The sequence below is a fragment of the Orbicella faveolata genome, unplaced genomic scaffold (assembly GCF_042242905.1).
Source record: "Orbicella faveolata isolate gen_17 unplaced genomic scaffold, um_ofav_v1 contig_2, whole genome shotgun sequence".
NCBI lineage: Eukaryota > Metazoa > Cnidaria > Anthozoa > Scleractinia > Merulinidae > Orbicella > Orbicella faveolata.
Genome location: NW_028301547.1, coordinates 7,328,613 through 7,344,943, shown reverse-complemented (window position 1 = coordinate 7,344,943; position 16,331 = coordinate 7,328,613). Strand labels below are relative to the sequence as shown.

The 16,331-nt window shown below is 38.9% G+C and overlaps 1 protein-coding gene and 2 long non-coding RNA genes across 3 annotated transcripts in view; 2 read left to right on the top strand and 1 right to left on the bottom strand.

Annotated features, from left to right (window-relative positions):
- Positions 1 to 271: 271 nt before the first annotated feature.
- LOC110042873 (uncharacterized) overlaps positions 272 to 16,331 on the bottom strand; it is a 37,841-nt gene continuing 21,781 nt past the window's right edge. The window contains exon 4 of the long non-coding RNA XR_002295946.2: positions 272 to 626. This is a non-coding gene — a long non-coding RNA (uncharacterized LOC110042873). The remainder of the gene's footprint in view (positions 627 to 16,331) is intronic.
- On the top strand, positions 4,387 to 6,843 carry LOC149111762 (zinc finger protein ZIC 1-like). Its single transcript, XM_089289261.1, has one exon. It carries the CDS (start codon positions 4,924 to 4,926, stop codon positions 6,175 to 6,177), a length of 1,254 nt encoding a protein of 417 aa, XP_089145387.1. The 5' UTR covers positions 4,387 to 4,923; the 3' UTR covers positions 6,178 to 6,843.
- Positions 8,191 to 13,521, top strand: LOC110042871 (uncharacterized). Its single transcript, XR_016207126.1, has 2 exons — positions 8,191 to 8,533; positions 13,322 to 13,521. It is a non-coding gene; the product is annotated as an uncharacterized LOC110042871 (long non-coding RNA).

Below are 16,331 nucleotides of genomic sequence, written 5' to 3'. Positions count from 1 at the left end.
CCTGTCATATTGCAAAGACAGAAGGTTCAGGGTACTCCAATAATCACACAGATAAGTGACGGGAAATAGTTAATTTCGCAACAATTTTTCGTGATTTTCTAGCCTCTAGATGCGTCTGCACACGAGGTGCAGATAAGAAAAAATAATAGGCTTTTCATCGCAGTCGTCGTGGTAATTAACATGTTATAACTGTTGATTTTATTCGTCAATTGTGAAGTGTGAACTTGTTATGGTCATCTCTGCGTGTGGTTAAACCAACATTCAATCCATATTATTTTTTATTTTATTTTTGGAAGTCGATAATTAGTGTTTGGAGACGAACGAAAATTGAAACGTTTATGAAAATATTCTCAAGGATTGATAATGGTCTTACATTTTCTGACACACCTTTAGAAGACCGGGGTATGACATGTTTTGCTTTTCGACCATTTAAGTAAACAGCGCATCAAGTTGTATTGCAAATAGTTTTTATTTAACAGCCGCTCACATAAATATTTACTGGCGGCATTCAAATGAGACGTAAACCATAATATTTGGCTTGAGTAGCTCCGCCTGTTTACTGCAAGAGTAAAGTTTGAGGGATCCATTTTTGTGAAGTCATCGTTTAATCGCTTACGTCAAGCAGCCTGCAAAGGCAAAAAAGTACTCTGTATTAGCTTAAAATAGCTACTAAATAACCCGCTAAAGCAAATACAGATCCCACTCACATTAAATTTTCCATTTATGGCGTACTCACCTAATAGAAGGAAGACATTAAGCAGTTGGAGGTTATAATTATAAAGTAATTAATTTGTTTAAAATGGATGGAAAAGAGAACTGAGACAACCAGAGTGAATAGATATAACTGTTATAATTAGACGTTTTCCGGCGGCCCTCCCATGCAATAAGTAATGGGATTATCCCAGATAAGAGACCATTGCGTATAACTGCCCCTCCTGTGTTGAATGTCAACAAATTAAAGCTTTCAATAGGCATATTCATTGAGCTTCACACTGACGGCAAAATTTAAAAGGAATAACTGTTACTTTTGTGTCGAGCTCTAAAAAGCTCAGTTACGTAATGGTTAATATATGTGTGCGGTGTATAAAATGACACAGTTCTTGAGGTGAATATTCGTCGCTTATAAAATATACGTAGTTTCTACGACTATTAGTTAATTCCGGTTCATTTTTGCCTGCTCAAGCACATATGACCTCAGGGATAGTTTCTCAAATTCTATTTTTTTAAAACAGCCAGGGTGTTTAGCCGCCGGCATTGCATATCCACGAGCTGGTGTTGTAAACGTTACTACGGTTATCAAAATGCTTGAAAAGCATGAATTAAATTTAGAACAAACCATGTAAAAAGCAATTAGTTAATCACGCGATATCTGAGAGACTCTGAAGTTGAAATAATTATATAGTCTCCAAGGAAATCACTGTAAGCCTTTGTGACAAGTTAGTAGCAGTCAAGAAGGACGTCTGTCCCTCTCTATCGATTCTTAGTCGTAGAATTCAGGCCAATTTTCGTGATTGTGGTTTTCGATCTATCTTTCAACAAGCTTTCTGATATGAGCTTCTAAGTGTAAACAAAGTTTGGAACAATTGATTTGAAATCAAAATACAGTCTTACATGTTTGGCGCAAACAGCACGAGACAAAGGAAAAATAAAGAATTTATATTTACACTCTCGACGTTTTTGCGAATATGATTTCCTGATATTCCTTCCTTCATTAGAGACTGAAATTTAATCTAATCTATCCATTCTTCATTTCCCTTCATTTCCACGCCAAAAATTGCAAATCAGCTCCTGCAGAAAAGAAATCAAACTAGAGTTTCCAACTTTTTTGTTTTTGCGCAAATCAAAGCAAAATGAGAGAGCCAATAAAAAGAGCGCAATAATGCCAAATTCCGGCTATTTTGGTAACGCTAACAAAAACAAGTGAAGGCGGAAAGCGACAACAAAAAAACGGGATCCATGAGATTTAATTTTTTTTTTCGTTTTCCTCCTTATTCTTTTTACGAGATAAAGTCTTGCATCGTGCTTAAAAAAAACGCACTAGATTTTTCATATCTTTCGTTTTAACTTGAAAAAAAATTAAGAATGTACAAGATTCCATCCTTGACCTTGTTCTGTTTATATTAACAGGAAACTCCGCGTTGGCCACGTTTCTTTTGTAAGGCATAATTAAAATATCTTGCAAATTTGCATCGCGACTTATTGAATCTGAGCGTTCACAGCTTGAAGCGTTCTACCAGAAGACCCCATAGCGCGGTTGCGTTTGATCGAACTTCGATTTTGGAAAAACTGGTTGAACGCGAATTAATTTGACAGCAGTTTACTCTCACGAAGATTGACTCGATATGTATATTTCTCGCTTATGGAAATTAGCGCGGGCATCAAATAAAAGATTGATTAGCTGTTGTTGAAGTTTGCCTTGGCTTGCGTTCATGGCGAGCTCAATGTTTTTCTTTGCTTGTCACGCAAAGTGGAGCAGACGCTATCAGTACCGGCAACTCTTGAAAACACTTCAATTGTCGAGTGCAGAAGGTTAAGAGGACAAAATGAATTAACTAGTACCTGTAGCACAGCTTTCAATGCCTAAGAAAGCTCTTATTGTTATTGTCTCGAGAAGATTGCTTTACAATCGTCTTAAGGGGCGTAGGGAACTAATTGATTTGGACACTTCGACAGAAGATTTAAGGGATTTACTTAAGTGGTAAAATGACCTCTCTCGAGAGTCGTCTTGACACTTAAAATGCTAATGTTGATGTGCTCCTTCCACTTTCCCTCCCTCCTATCGTCAAAACAGCTAGTTTTCACAGGTTGAACAAATATCAATTGCAGGGGGTCGTCGAACGCTTGGTCTTCAAATCGTCATCATTTTTTCAACGGTTGACCCCATTGTTCTAGTCAAAGAATTGAAGAAGATTCTTTGTTTCTTGTGTGTCCTCGTCCTGCCGAAATGGTTTATTTTAATTTTATTACTCGAAGTTTTTTTTGGCTTAGTTTTTGTTTTCCCAGAAAGGCCTATCACGGTTCGCATCGACAGTTGTTTTGAAGCATCGAAAAGGTAAATAGGTAATATCGATTGTTGGTACATGGAAGGCAAGTGTGAATGGTCGAGCCAAACACTGTACAGCTGACGATAGAGAATACTTGCGACAATTATTGATTACTCCAGGTATTGACAAATTCAAACGTAGACCAGGTGATGAATAGAGGCATATTTTTCGGCAGCGACTGGTCACATAATTTTTTTTCTCCGCTGATTGATAAGCTAAAAATACCTAAAAACCTCACTGTGCGGTAGAGTGTAAGGGAAATACTTGAATGATATCATATTAATTAAGTGCTCTCGAATCTATCACTATCACGGCTTAACACTTCTCTTAGGATAACAAATAGTTATGTGTGAAACTTCAAGCGAGCGAGTGTCAACGGTACTTAGGTGTCGCCGCCAGGGTCGGCGTCAACAAAGAAACCAAATACAATGGTATCACTTCCACGTTACTGAGCCGAATCAAGCAAACGATCGGTCCTGTTGAAATCTGTTTGTCTTGAAATTGTCAACAAAGGGCATGTCAACTGAGTCGAGTCTAAGAACGTCGACTCTAAGAATAGCGCCATTGAAGCTAAGATTTGTGCTAATAAATATCGCAAATCGCGGAAAATTCGCAAACAAACTTAACCTAGTGCCTTTTATCAATTTAGCTCAAGTGTGCGGTTAACCCAAGGAGATGGAACATCTCCGCATCTTCCGCGCTCCGAGACGATAACATCGCGTTGAAGGAGGGGCTTTTCAATTATAATCTCAAACGAGAAGTCGAGGTTTCTGGGACGCATTTCATTCAAGAGCAGCGTTTACAGTATGATCATCCAATTAAGATGAAAGGAACGATAATTCCCACGACTCTCGACAACTTCTTGTGGCCACTCGCGTGCGTTATCGCGCATGACCTGTTGACAGGAGAAATAAACGGATCTGACAGAAGTTGATATTCTGTTTCACTTGTTTGTGACATGTAAAGAGAAGCCTATAACACTACCATTTATTTTATTAATAATGGCTTAGGTTGCCATAACGTCCAATAAGGCTTCAGATCGATGAATGCTCTGTAGGGGGGAATTTGGTTCGTTTAACCGTCAAAATAGGCAATTAAAATTCTTTAGTTCGAGGTGGCATGTGCTTCCCTCCCCTTAATCAAACCGTCCTTATCCGAATGGTAAATATTTGAAAATTACATGTCGGCACCTCGGGACAAATATTGACAATGCAAATTAATCCCATTTGATTCAAGAAGGTGGCAAACAGAATCTCAAAGTGTGTGGGTTGACCGTTCCTTTCTGGTTCTATTATCGAAGTTTGACCCGAGAATTTTTCCATTTGTTTCTCTAGATTGCAAATGAGATTGTTCAAATAAGACGACTGCTATTGAAACAATAACAATTGATTGGATTCGATAGGACGAACACATCGTAAAATATTTATCAACCAAAACACCCCGGGGGCGTTAACGCGATGATTGGATAACGAAATATCAACAACTTGCTAATGCCAATCAAAGACCGGTGTAGTTCAGTTACAATAGACCGAGGTCTCACGCTGAGCTCCGAACACAGGCAAGTACAGATGCTTGGATGAACGGCGAGTCGACTTCAAAGGATACCACTACGACAGCAGCGTTCAAATCCCGCGCATTTTTTACAATTTAACCGCGCTACGCTGTGTGAGAGGCTTTGCGGAATGTTCGTGCACTTCTCAGTCGAAGAGTTCGACTTGCCCAGCACGACACAGATGCTTATTTAGTTCCATGGGAGGATGACAAAACTGTGAATTAAACAAAGAGCCAACCCGATTGATTCATTTAAGTTTTCTGTCCGGTTTCTCACGCGATAGTATTGTGGAGTAAGTGACCCTTCAAAGCCGTCAAAGACAAAAGAATGAGTACAGTGCAAGACACTTTCAACGTTCCAAATGGCTCGCACTATCCTTTTACGCCAGCTCAAGGCGTGCGGTCCACCGCTCGTCCGTCGACCCACGAGTTCCTATTCGCCGGACCCGACACTTTCACAAGTTCTAGCGTCGCAGCTGTTCGCCCACATAACAGCGGTATAAATCTAGCGTCTGACACAACTGGCGCTAGAGCAGGGAGCAACCAGCGACAACACAACATGTTCGCCGGCTCCGTGTTACACCAGCTTCATCCCAGTCACTACAATAGTCTGCAAGAGCCACATCGAGACGCTACCAATGGTTCACCTCACGGGTTTTATTCCGTTGCTCACGCTCATGACCCGCCCGGCTCTCACTTTCAACAAACTGGTGGACCATTGGCCGGGCCTTACAGGTTTTCTAAAGCAGTGGAATATTATCCTCGAGACGACAAATTCGAGGCTCACCATTCACAGTTTGCGAACCCTTTCGCTGCACCTCGCTACGAGTTCATGCAGCACCCGGGACTAGCCATGCCTGCAAGTTACCTGCGCCAACCTCTGAGTCATGTGGTGGTCTGTGAATGGATCGAACCGGGCAGCAAAGGAAAGCCTTGTGGGAGACAATTCTTTCGAATGCACGACGTTGTAGCTCATCTCTCTGAGGATCATGTTGGAGGACCGGAAAGCAGTTCTCACGTGTGCTTTTGGAAAGACTGCCCTCGTAATGGACTGCCTTTTAAGGCCAAGTACAAGCTTATCAATCACATTCGTGTACACACGGGAGAAAAGCCTTTCTCATGTCCGTTCCCTGGTTGTGGAAAGCTCTTTGCGAGGTCGGAAAACCTAAAGATTCACAAGCGAACGCACACAGGTGAGAAGCCATTTATGTGCGAGTATCCAGGTTGCGACCGTCGCTTCGCAAACTCGAGCGATAGAAAGAAGCACTCACACGTCCACACGTCCGATAAACCGTACATCTGCAAAGTTGAGGGATGTAACAAGAGTTATACTCATCCGAGCTCCCTTCGAAAACACATGAAGCTTCATGCAAAGCCTTCAGAATCCCTTGGCTCGTCAAGTCCTCAAGATGAAAGCGTTTCTTCCGCTAGGACAAATTCACCAGCTTTTCACACCGCGTCAACTTATCCACCAATGTCTGAGTGGTTTAATCGTTTACCATCGACACAGAATCACGAGCACTATCATATGGACAATGGCGCAAATATTGCCACCGCTCAAGCTCCTTTGGCGTCCTACTGACATCCAACGGAGAAAATAAATACTCCGGTCTTTTAACATGGAGACCAGACAGAACTATTTAACCAGCCGTTTCAACCAAGTGCAAGTGGGTGACGTTTTCGTCGCATATATCCAGCAAACAATGTGTTGACCAGTCGCTGAGAAAAATCGGCGACAGGGAATTAACTTTTAGGCGAATAGCCTCTAAACTTACGAATGCTTAGACTATGGCTGAAATATTTCACACTAAACTTGAAGGATTTTGTATTCGCAGTTGGCAAAATGGTGACTGTTTATGTACGGTTTTAGTCGGTCAGCATTCGGTAAAGTGTCACACAAAAGACCTACGCACACGTCAAATCGGCCAACTGATGTTTTTAGTCGATAATGCTTCAAAAATCCACATTGCATTTGGGTAAAAATTGTTGTCGGGCTTAGAATTGACAATTTGAAAGTTAAAGACAATTGATCTTGTGCGGAAATGGAAACCATGAGGAAATTAGAATCCGATTTCTTTCGCAAGGACAAAAACGGGTTGGATCTATCCATCACGTAAAATAGAACGAGTTCAAACTTACAGTATTTTCTTATTTATGTGAGAATATTTCCTGTTCTAAATCGGCACTGTAAATAACATATTTAGAATTTGACATCATCTGGGATATTAAAGAGAAAACAGTGAAAGGAGAGGAATCTGTTATATGTCTCAAATTAGTCAATGTGTTTACTTCAGGTCTCCTTGTTCACAAAGTTTGTCCGTCCATGCAATGATTGCTGCTATAAGCATCCTGGCAGTTTAAAATCAAAATGCCATCTTTTTATACAGAAAAGATCTAAATAAAGCATTCACTGTTTCTGGCAAGTCACTGAACGTTTCTAAACAATAAAGTTGTCTAAACAAGATTTCTTTAATTAAAATATTTCCTGAATTTCCCGTGTACATCCAGTTTTCAAGAAAGCTGTCTAAGTAGCTAAACAGCCATTTCAAGGGTACGCCATATGACACTCTATGGTTTCCCACGCAACGAACTGTATGTCTCAGAATTCAAAGAGCACATTATATACCACAAGACAGGAAAGTTGCGCGTTCTATTTATATTTGTAATTAAATTCTTGGAAGAACGTTTATTAGGCGAAGGAAATCGTTGTTGGGTGCTGTAAAAGAAGAAGACACACAGGTAGCAGCAGTCACATTTTGACCCAAATTATCATCTTGATTGGTCATCTTGGGACTGGAACATTACCGCACTGCTTCTAACCGTTCAAAAAGGCAAAAACTAAGCTAGTGTTTGCGAACTATGAAGGGCAGTATCTTGCGTCCTATGTCAATCGGCATATATAATTAATTAATCTCTGCCACTCTTAAGATGCCAAGTACTTCCATCCTGTCGAAAATTGAGATTGAAATGGCCGTGATTAGGCTATTTGTTTAGTTCTCGAAGACATCAAAATAAAACTAACAAAACAGCTCCGTTTCTTTTAGCCAATTACCTCTGTGGCTGCATCTCATGGCCTCTGGCTGGGATGTTTGTATCAGTTCAAAAGCCGGCATCTACAAAGGATTTTCTTTATTATAGTGTTTTTAATCTCCATGATTCTTGCCCAAAGGCTGTTTCGAAGGTAACCAATGAATTCGGAAATTTCATGTAGCTCGGCCGAGCGCGGCTCCGGACAAGGACCACAAGCACTGCAAAATAACAAGGGCCGTATCTCTCCCCAAAGGGAATCAATCGGTTTTACACTTTCTTTTTCAACGAAGACAAAACTCAGAGAAACAATAGGCTTTTTGAAGAAGGGCTTAAAATAGGTCAGTATTTTATTGAGCGGTTATACCGCTTGACGCACTTATGAAGCACCAGTGAACCGTGCTACCGGCTTGTAAGGGCCGTTGATCGAAGCGAAAAAACCTCTACTGGTCAAAGGAATTCAAAGACTGTTTCTATAAAGAAGAGGAAATGGTAACAAAATAAAGCGTCAGGGGCTCAGAAGCAGTAAAACGTCTTGTGATGCAAACAGGGCTACTGCACCAGGCGTGATGCGGTTCGGCGCTGTTGGCCGTATACCACGTCACGCTGGGAGTAGGGCTTTATAAGACTAAATGCAGTACTGGTTTGCTTCCGACTGAAGCGCACTTTGGGATCTCAGAATCAGTAGAAAAACTGTAGTCTTAAAAAAGAGCCACATTGATTATCATTTACGTTGTGTCCCTTCAGCGGCAGAAATCTTTTGTCGGTCATGATACACGATTGCTTGTGTGCTTAAGTCGTGCATCACACGATTTGGTCTTGTGTACGACTCAGGAAATAGAAAACAAACGAGAGATGATATTATTAGCAAGAGCTGGCACCAATTTAATGATAACCACTGGAAAATGAAGGTAAAGTTTCGTCATTTCAACAACAGATTAAAGCTTGACATGCTTGAATACCTCAGTTATTTGAAGTCAGTTCGGCGGACTCATCTATAGGATATATAGTTTGTGAGTTAACAGATCGACCGTGACAACACCTTAAATATGTGGTTTCTGTACTAAGAGAAGTTAGAAACAAATTTAAAAACGTCGGTTAATGGCTGTACTTAGTTTTAGTTGTACAGAAATATAGTTTCTTTAGACTTCTTTTCTCAGACATTGATTTATCAGTCTGTATTGTGGTCTTGCTGGTGGTTTCGCGTTGTCAGGCACCCTTTATAATCATCATCTGGTTTCAATATGGAAGGGGATTGCGAAAAGACTAGAATTTTACGTCTCCCAATATGCACAGTTCCATGGCACACCGGAAGAACTCCCTTAGAGTCGTATTACATGTTGCAAGCACTGCAAACTCAAAGCAGAACTAAGTCAATTCAGCTGGCATAAATATGGACATTTGATGCATTTGATAGTCGAGTCACCAAATCTTGAAATTGCTCTCCTGCCAGCTACCTGCTACAAAATATTCCTCGTATTTCGAAAGTTTGTGACTAGAAGATAGATAGTCTGTAGTCAATTTATTAAAAAAAAGCGACGAAATATGAGAACTTATCGACAGTTTTGGAGCATCAATAGCACGTGGCCATTCCTTTCTTGAAACCATCACCCTGTTAATAATGATGACAAATTTGGCCCTAAGGATTTTTCAAATCATATCAGAACAAAACTGGTTAGAAAATTCCAAATACAAATTTATGATGATTTGAAGTGGATAATTACAGGTTTAACCATTACCAAGTAAACAGAAGCTTAGCAAAGAATTCCAATTTTTGAATTACTTTGATAAGAGTACATTGCTGATCACCCAAGCAGTTGCATGTTCCACATGATTATTTGGAACACTAGCCACTAACTAGAACAGGAAACCAGAAAAATTCTCTCTCCAAATCACAAACTGTAAAATGAGCTTTCAACATAAACTGTTTGCCTTTAACATTCAGAAGAAGGATGTCAGTCCAACATCCACTACAATGGGACACACGTTCTATTTTTACACACACCATCTCCTCACTCAAGCAAAGAGAAAACATTCTTTCTTTAACCGTTTATTATCTTCAGCTTTGGCCAATGCAATGTTAATATTAAAATAAATCAGACGAACGCTCTTAGATACAAAAAGCAAGTCTAAACTTTTATAGCCAAAACAACTCAACTCGTAGACAGCTAAAACTTTTCCATGGCAAATTAGACACAGATAGTTTAGTTTACCCTCGAGCAAGTCACGAGTTGTGGTTTGGATATCGTTACCAGCTAGGTTGAAAAAGTTCCAACTTCCTTGCTGAAAGATTGCCGGAAGCTCTGATGTATTTCCAACTTGTTGTAAAGGAATCCTTTGTAAAACATGGGGCTAATTATGTTAGTACCAACGTGTTCTGTCACAGGCGTTCAACAAAGCATTTCGTGCAATGGGTGCTGACACTTTGCTACAGCATTTAAAAGAGGAACCTAGTTTTAGTTTATGTAGAGCTTGATGCGACAAAAATCTTGCTTGGTTTCATGTTGTTTGTCCAATTTTTTACTCTTGCCAGTTGTCAGTTTTGTAGGTAATTGAAGAGCAATTCAGTAAACTAAACATTGGCACATGGATCATTACCTTGAAGATAGATTTTCTTCAAACTCTGCCAGTCGTTTCTTCATGTTGTAAAGCTTCGTTCTATTTCTGTTAGAGAGGAGCAATTGAGCAGAATCAAGGAGCGAGTAAATCCTATATTAAAAGCAAGATTTGAAATGGACGGTGGTAAAACTGTGTTTTCTTGAACAAAATGAAACAACACAAGTGTAACAGCGTATGAGAAAACAAACTCAGCCGAGTCCACCTCTAACTGTATACGATTTTTAGGTGAAAATAGCAAATTTGTTGACTGAAATAAATCTCTGGAAGCCATTTTCATTTCAAAATTTAAATATGAATTCAGCTGACCATCTTATAGCATGAAATATTTCTTCGAAATGCGACATCCCTTGATAGCAGGTTTCATTTCACGCGTTGGCTTTACTGGTTTGTACACAGGTACAAAATTTTACTAATTTGGAGCAGGCTGTAACTTGTCTCGGAAATTGTTTCCTTTTCAGGAGTGACGCCCCGTGGTGCTTTGAACCGGTTGCTCCGAAATACAGTAAACCTTTTGTCCTTCGATCACGGAATAGTTGAAGCTTTTCGCTTTCTTCCTATAAACATGCAACGATGAAATACGTTGATTCTGTTCCCAGAGACCTGAAATAAATATCAAAAGGCAGAGGAGTCTTAGAAAAAGGCTTTTTTTTTTGTTATGTCCTTAGATGCCCTTTCGTGACAAATATAGCGCCCCGACCGTTTTCCTTTGAAGCCGGTGTAGATACCAACGGGTTCAAATACTGTTTATTCTCACTGCTTGAAAAAAGCGCCAGTCAGAGGTCCTCTTGTATGTTTGTGACGACTTCGAACAGTTTTTGGATTTGAAAATTGCCTTATGTTTAAGTTTAATCGCTTCTTATCTGTAAAGGTCATTTTTATAATTTGTCGTAGTTTCCGGCCCTTGATTGTATCAAAAATTTGTTTTTACATAGTTTGTTCACTGAATGATGCAATTCCAGATAAATCATTTCTTTCCATGTTTCATTTCTTTGAAAATAATCTGTCTGGTACATAGATTTTACTGCTTGCAAGCCAACGGGCAAATGTAAGACTTTAGGCTGATCTTTCAGGAATGATACGAGGAACAAAAACGTTTGCATGTGCATATGAAAGCCAAACTTATATTTAAAAATAAAATGCACAAATGCTAGCCTCTACATTTCTAAATTAGTGCTGAAGATTTCATCCTTTTGTAACGCGAAAGAGGACAATGCACGTCCAACGCTCAGAACTTACAGGCGTTTGAATTTTTATTGGAAGAACTCTGAAAGAAAAAATTTGATTTGCTTATTTTGGAGTGATTAATGCAAAGTGTACTGCAAAGCAGAAAAAAAATAAAGGAAGGTTCTCAAAGCGATTTACCGTCTAGAGAGATTTGCTGCTAAACCGCTATTTTACGACTTCTGAGTCAGGGTATCTTGGTCAGCCATCTGTTTCGTGGAGTCTAAAATGAACGCGACAACGCCCAATATGATAACATTATTCATCGAAAAGTCCCTGCTATTAGTGAAAATAAATACAAACTGAAGACGATATCGCCCCAACAAAGTGGATCCCACAGCAAAATGTTTGGTTCAGAGAGAAAAATGTGCCACCTATCTCCTCACTCGTGCTAAGGCTAGTTAGCGAATTAATTTTGACAGGGACTAAGAGTTGTAGACGTTTACAATTCGATGTAGCTGGAAGTCGCAATGAAGTATATCAGCGAACACTGACAAATTGAAAGTGAAAAAACGTTTCTGTTGCTTACTACTTGAAATGAAATGTGGAAAAAGGACGTATCGTATTTAGGAGTCTCATCGAAGAGAAGCAAATTTTCAACCGTACGGAAAATAGACTGTCTAAATCGTCCATATGAAACCGACGCGGACGTCTCTGAAATTTACCCTTTTGCTACATATAAAATAAGAGAAATAAACGTAAAAAAAGTGACACCGAGGGGAGAAGCCGAACCTATTTTTCCAACTTAATTCTGGCAGGCAGTTTCGTGTCGTGCCCTCTATGACTAAAGAAACATGAAAAGCATTAAGAAACAGTAAACTGAATTACTCTCTAGAGGTATTTGGACCCATATGCTTGGAAACATACCACAGAATCACTTATTTAGAATACTTTTTCCTTAAAACTGCAACGAAACGGTTGGTTGCTTTATTTCGTGTTGTTATTTCCCGTGGTGTTGTAGACAGACGATGTCGAGAGACACCAGCCCCTGAACACTGTGACACAACTGTGGTGTGTTTTTCTTTGATACCAATCCAAACAACCAGTATTAGTTCCGTTTTCATGAAAAGAAACTCAAAGGATTTTTTAGTACTTTGCAGCATATGCATACGACTTTCATTCTAAGCTCAAATTCAGACCTTTTCTTGTAACTTGAATAGTACGATTTAAAGTTGAAACGTCTGGCAAATATGCTTCAAAAATTATTTACAGGATTTAGCTCAAAGTGATCTGTATAAAATACCATTGTACACATGGAAAATGCATCAAAAGAAATCTACTTTCTCTCAAATGTCCCTTAAGCTATTCTCGTTTATTTGCAATTTCAACAAGGCCTGGTTTGAGATTGGACAAACTGTTATGTTTGTTAGACATTCTTCTAGAAAACCTCTACTGAGGAGTAAATTCCTCCCTTTTTCACGCTGCGTAAGCTTTCATGTAGTTGAAGAAATTTACCTAACTTACGTTGCTTTTATAGTGCATCTAAATTTTCGTGATTCTGTGAGTGGGAAAGAGTTCAGTCATCATTTTTAATATTAACGTTGTGATTTAAATGTAACAAGTTGTGCAAGTGGTATAAGGGTAAACATCCGTTTCAAATCTTCCGACACAAACAAATTCACATATCAAGGAGCACTTCTATAGGAGCACTCCTATACCATTGACACGAAATGTGGAAAGCTCCCTGGCCCCGACTGATTTCAATATCAAAATAAAGGTAGTTAGTTCTCTATTTGAATGAAAGGTATATAGCCGTGAATAAAATCCAACCGTATCCTCTGCTCACATAACTAAGTATGTTTAAAATGAACTTAAAAGGAACAAATCTGATTAATGTCATTTTTTCTTTTCGCCTGTAGAAGTGTTTCTTAAAACCTCAGATGTACAGAACATGACGCTACGAACAACAACAATTGTCTAGAAGGTCCCATTGGCAATGGTTTAAGTAGAGAAGAACTATTGTACGGATAGGAAAAGAGGTTACCGTGTTATTCTGTAGAAAAGCGTTCAAATCATAGCACAAAGAACATGGAATAACAAATAAAGTGCATTAACTGAATATCGATATTTTTTCATTTTCAAGGGTTTACCAACAAAAAACTTCAAGATCGTGAAGGATTCCATCGCAGAAAAATCTTGGACCTCTTTCTCTGCTGAAAAATCCCACTTCCCAGGAAGTTCGATAATTATTTTCTTAATAGAAATAGTAATACATAGTTTAATTGTAGTATGAAATCAAACAAAGAATCCGCCAGTACGTTAAATCCAGTAGGTTAAATATTAGTCAAACGTTCGGTTCTTTTCTTTCCTTCAGTTACTCTGTCAAAATCTCGACTCAGCGAAGGAGTTCAATAACATTCAAAACAAATAGACTCATAAAAGACAGATCGACAAGAATTTCTGACAAAGGCCTGCTTGTCTTTAAGGGTTTTGAGCCACACTAAACTGATTCCAGTACGTTAAATGTAAGCCAAACTGTCGGTTCTTTTCTTTTCTGCAGTTACTCTTGACAAAGCGGAAGAGCTGAATAACATTCAAAACAGCTAGACTCGACGGCGAAGTGAAGTAAAGTTAACAGATAGTCTATCCTCGTCCTGTTCTCCAGCCTCTAAAGTTTTATTTTATTTCGTTTTCATAGAAACTGCAACTTAGTGGAATTTCATGAATTCCATCTTCATGTTACGAAAATTGAACTGTTGTCATATCAGATACCATTACCTTTTTACTGGCGCTTTAACATTGTCATAAACATGAGTGAATCTTCCCTTCACAAATCACCGATTTGCCACTAGATCTAATAATACGTTTGCTTATTTATAATTCATTTTCTAAGCAAATTTTCTCCTCGAGCTCTGAGCAATGAATTGTTTCAGTTTTAGTTTATAGACATTCAAAATAAAAGCAATCTATAACAGATGAGATTACGATTTTTATGGCTTTAAATGAGCCAAACATGCCTGAAATAACACTGTCTGGGTGTAATGCTTCGCTTGTTGAACAAAGAACTCCCCAGCGCCACACCCGCTCGCAAAGAATCGGTGCTGTATTATTTCAGAGAAAGGACAGGTACAAAAAATAATTTTTTTTCCTCATCCATCACATACATCCGATTTCAAACAACATTTTTAATAAAAGTTGAGTGTTTTGCTATGGTAATATCTTTCAAGAAATAGCCCAAGTAGAATTAGGCGGAGATTTTCACGGTAAGTGATATAACAAAGGTTGCAGTAAACAATTAACACTGTTTAACAATCATTACATCCATCTTGTCAGTAACTTTAATAAAAATGTTTGCTATCATCATACAGGGACGCGTGTATTCAAAGGCGCACTCTTCCCTAAAGAGAATTTTATGGCTAGCATAAGGTGTGCCAAGAAGTGTCCCCTACTGATTTAATTTCATTTCAACTTTACAATTCTTGAAAAGAACGTCAAAAAACTATCCTGCAGCGAGAAGCATTCAATCGTTCTAAGCTGGCTACCACGTGTTTTGAGTTCAAAGAAACAAGCCAGCAAAAGTGATAAATATCTATTTAACAGAAAAGCAAATAATTTCAAATAACTTTAATACCAAGAAAAACATGATGAGACAACGATACAGATTTGGCTGGCGCTGTAGCCTCGCCCTGTACTTTTCTTATGCACCGAATCATGGAACACCTGCTGAATTCACGTCTTTTCTTCATGTTTTCTTGTTAAATTTCACTAAAGCCTCTAAAGATGAATATGCAAAATCTGTGCGTACTCATTCTTTCAATAAACATCTTTGCTTTCTAGTTCTGAGTGCCATGATATGGTATATATATATATCTATCTATAATCTGCCTCGTTACATCTGCAAATTGTCCCTTTATAGATTTCTTTCGGCCAGCAAACAAATTCCCATTTGGGCAAGCGGCCATTTAATTGTTAAGCTGCATCAAATAAAGCATTTCCGTACAAACTATAAACCTACGCTCCCAGCAAACAAGGAAAAAAAATCACTTCCTCCTAGTCTTTGACAATTAAAACCCAATAAAGCTTTTTTTCCCTAAAAAGGACCGATTGTATTAATCCCGGCTTACCTTTAACACTCATGCCTTCAAACAAGAACCGAAAATAAAATCCCTCCAGTTCTAACATTCAAGATTTTCACAACCCTCGCCGGAAAAGCTCTCCGGTCGAGAGCTACCGGCAACTAGCGGAGCGTCTAACAGTTCAACCCTTTTATTTTCCCTTTAGTTTCTGTGGGAGGGAATGCTTCCCAATTCGATCCAACACATGTTGAATTTTGCCTCATATGGCGACTGAGCAGAGTGTGTCTTAATACTCCGCGGTACCTGCCATCATCAACCTAGATGTGGGCAAAAAACATTGTACTAAGATCTTCAATATTTTACGGTCTGCAATTTCCCGTTGATCAGTATCAATGATTGGTTTAACAAATAGTTCTTTTGCCGCAAAATTCTGATTTTTTTTTCTTTTGCGTTTATCAGAAACACGCTTTTACGCTGCAAGAGGTTTCTTTTGAATTCTTTGTCTACTACAGAGCTAGAAATTCTTTGTATGAGACAGAGCTAGAAACAGCGCGACTGATCTCGTCATGAATTCGTTGGAAACCTTTGATTATCGGATATTTTCTTTAGTCCCAGCCAAGCATGGAGAGTTTCAGATTTTAAGGGGATATCTTATCACTGAAATTTTAAACTTTAAGTAAGCTCGACTTCACTTGAAGAAACAGACGAAAGACTAGGCAGCGTTCACAGAAAAGGAAACCCACATCAGTAAGTGCTCGGTCATAGCAACGTTCAAGGAAACAGAGCACATCAAGGACTCATGAAACTGAATTTTCGCTCTCAAAGCCGAAAAAGATTTACAATCTACAAACTA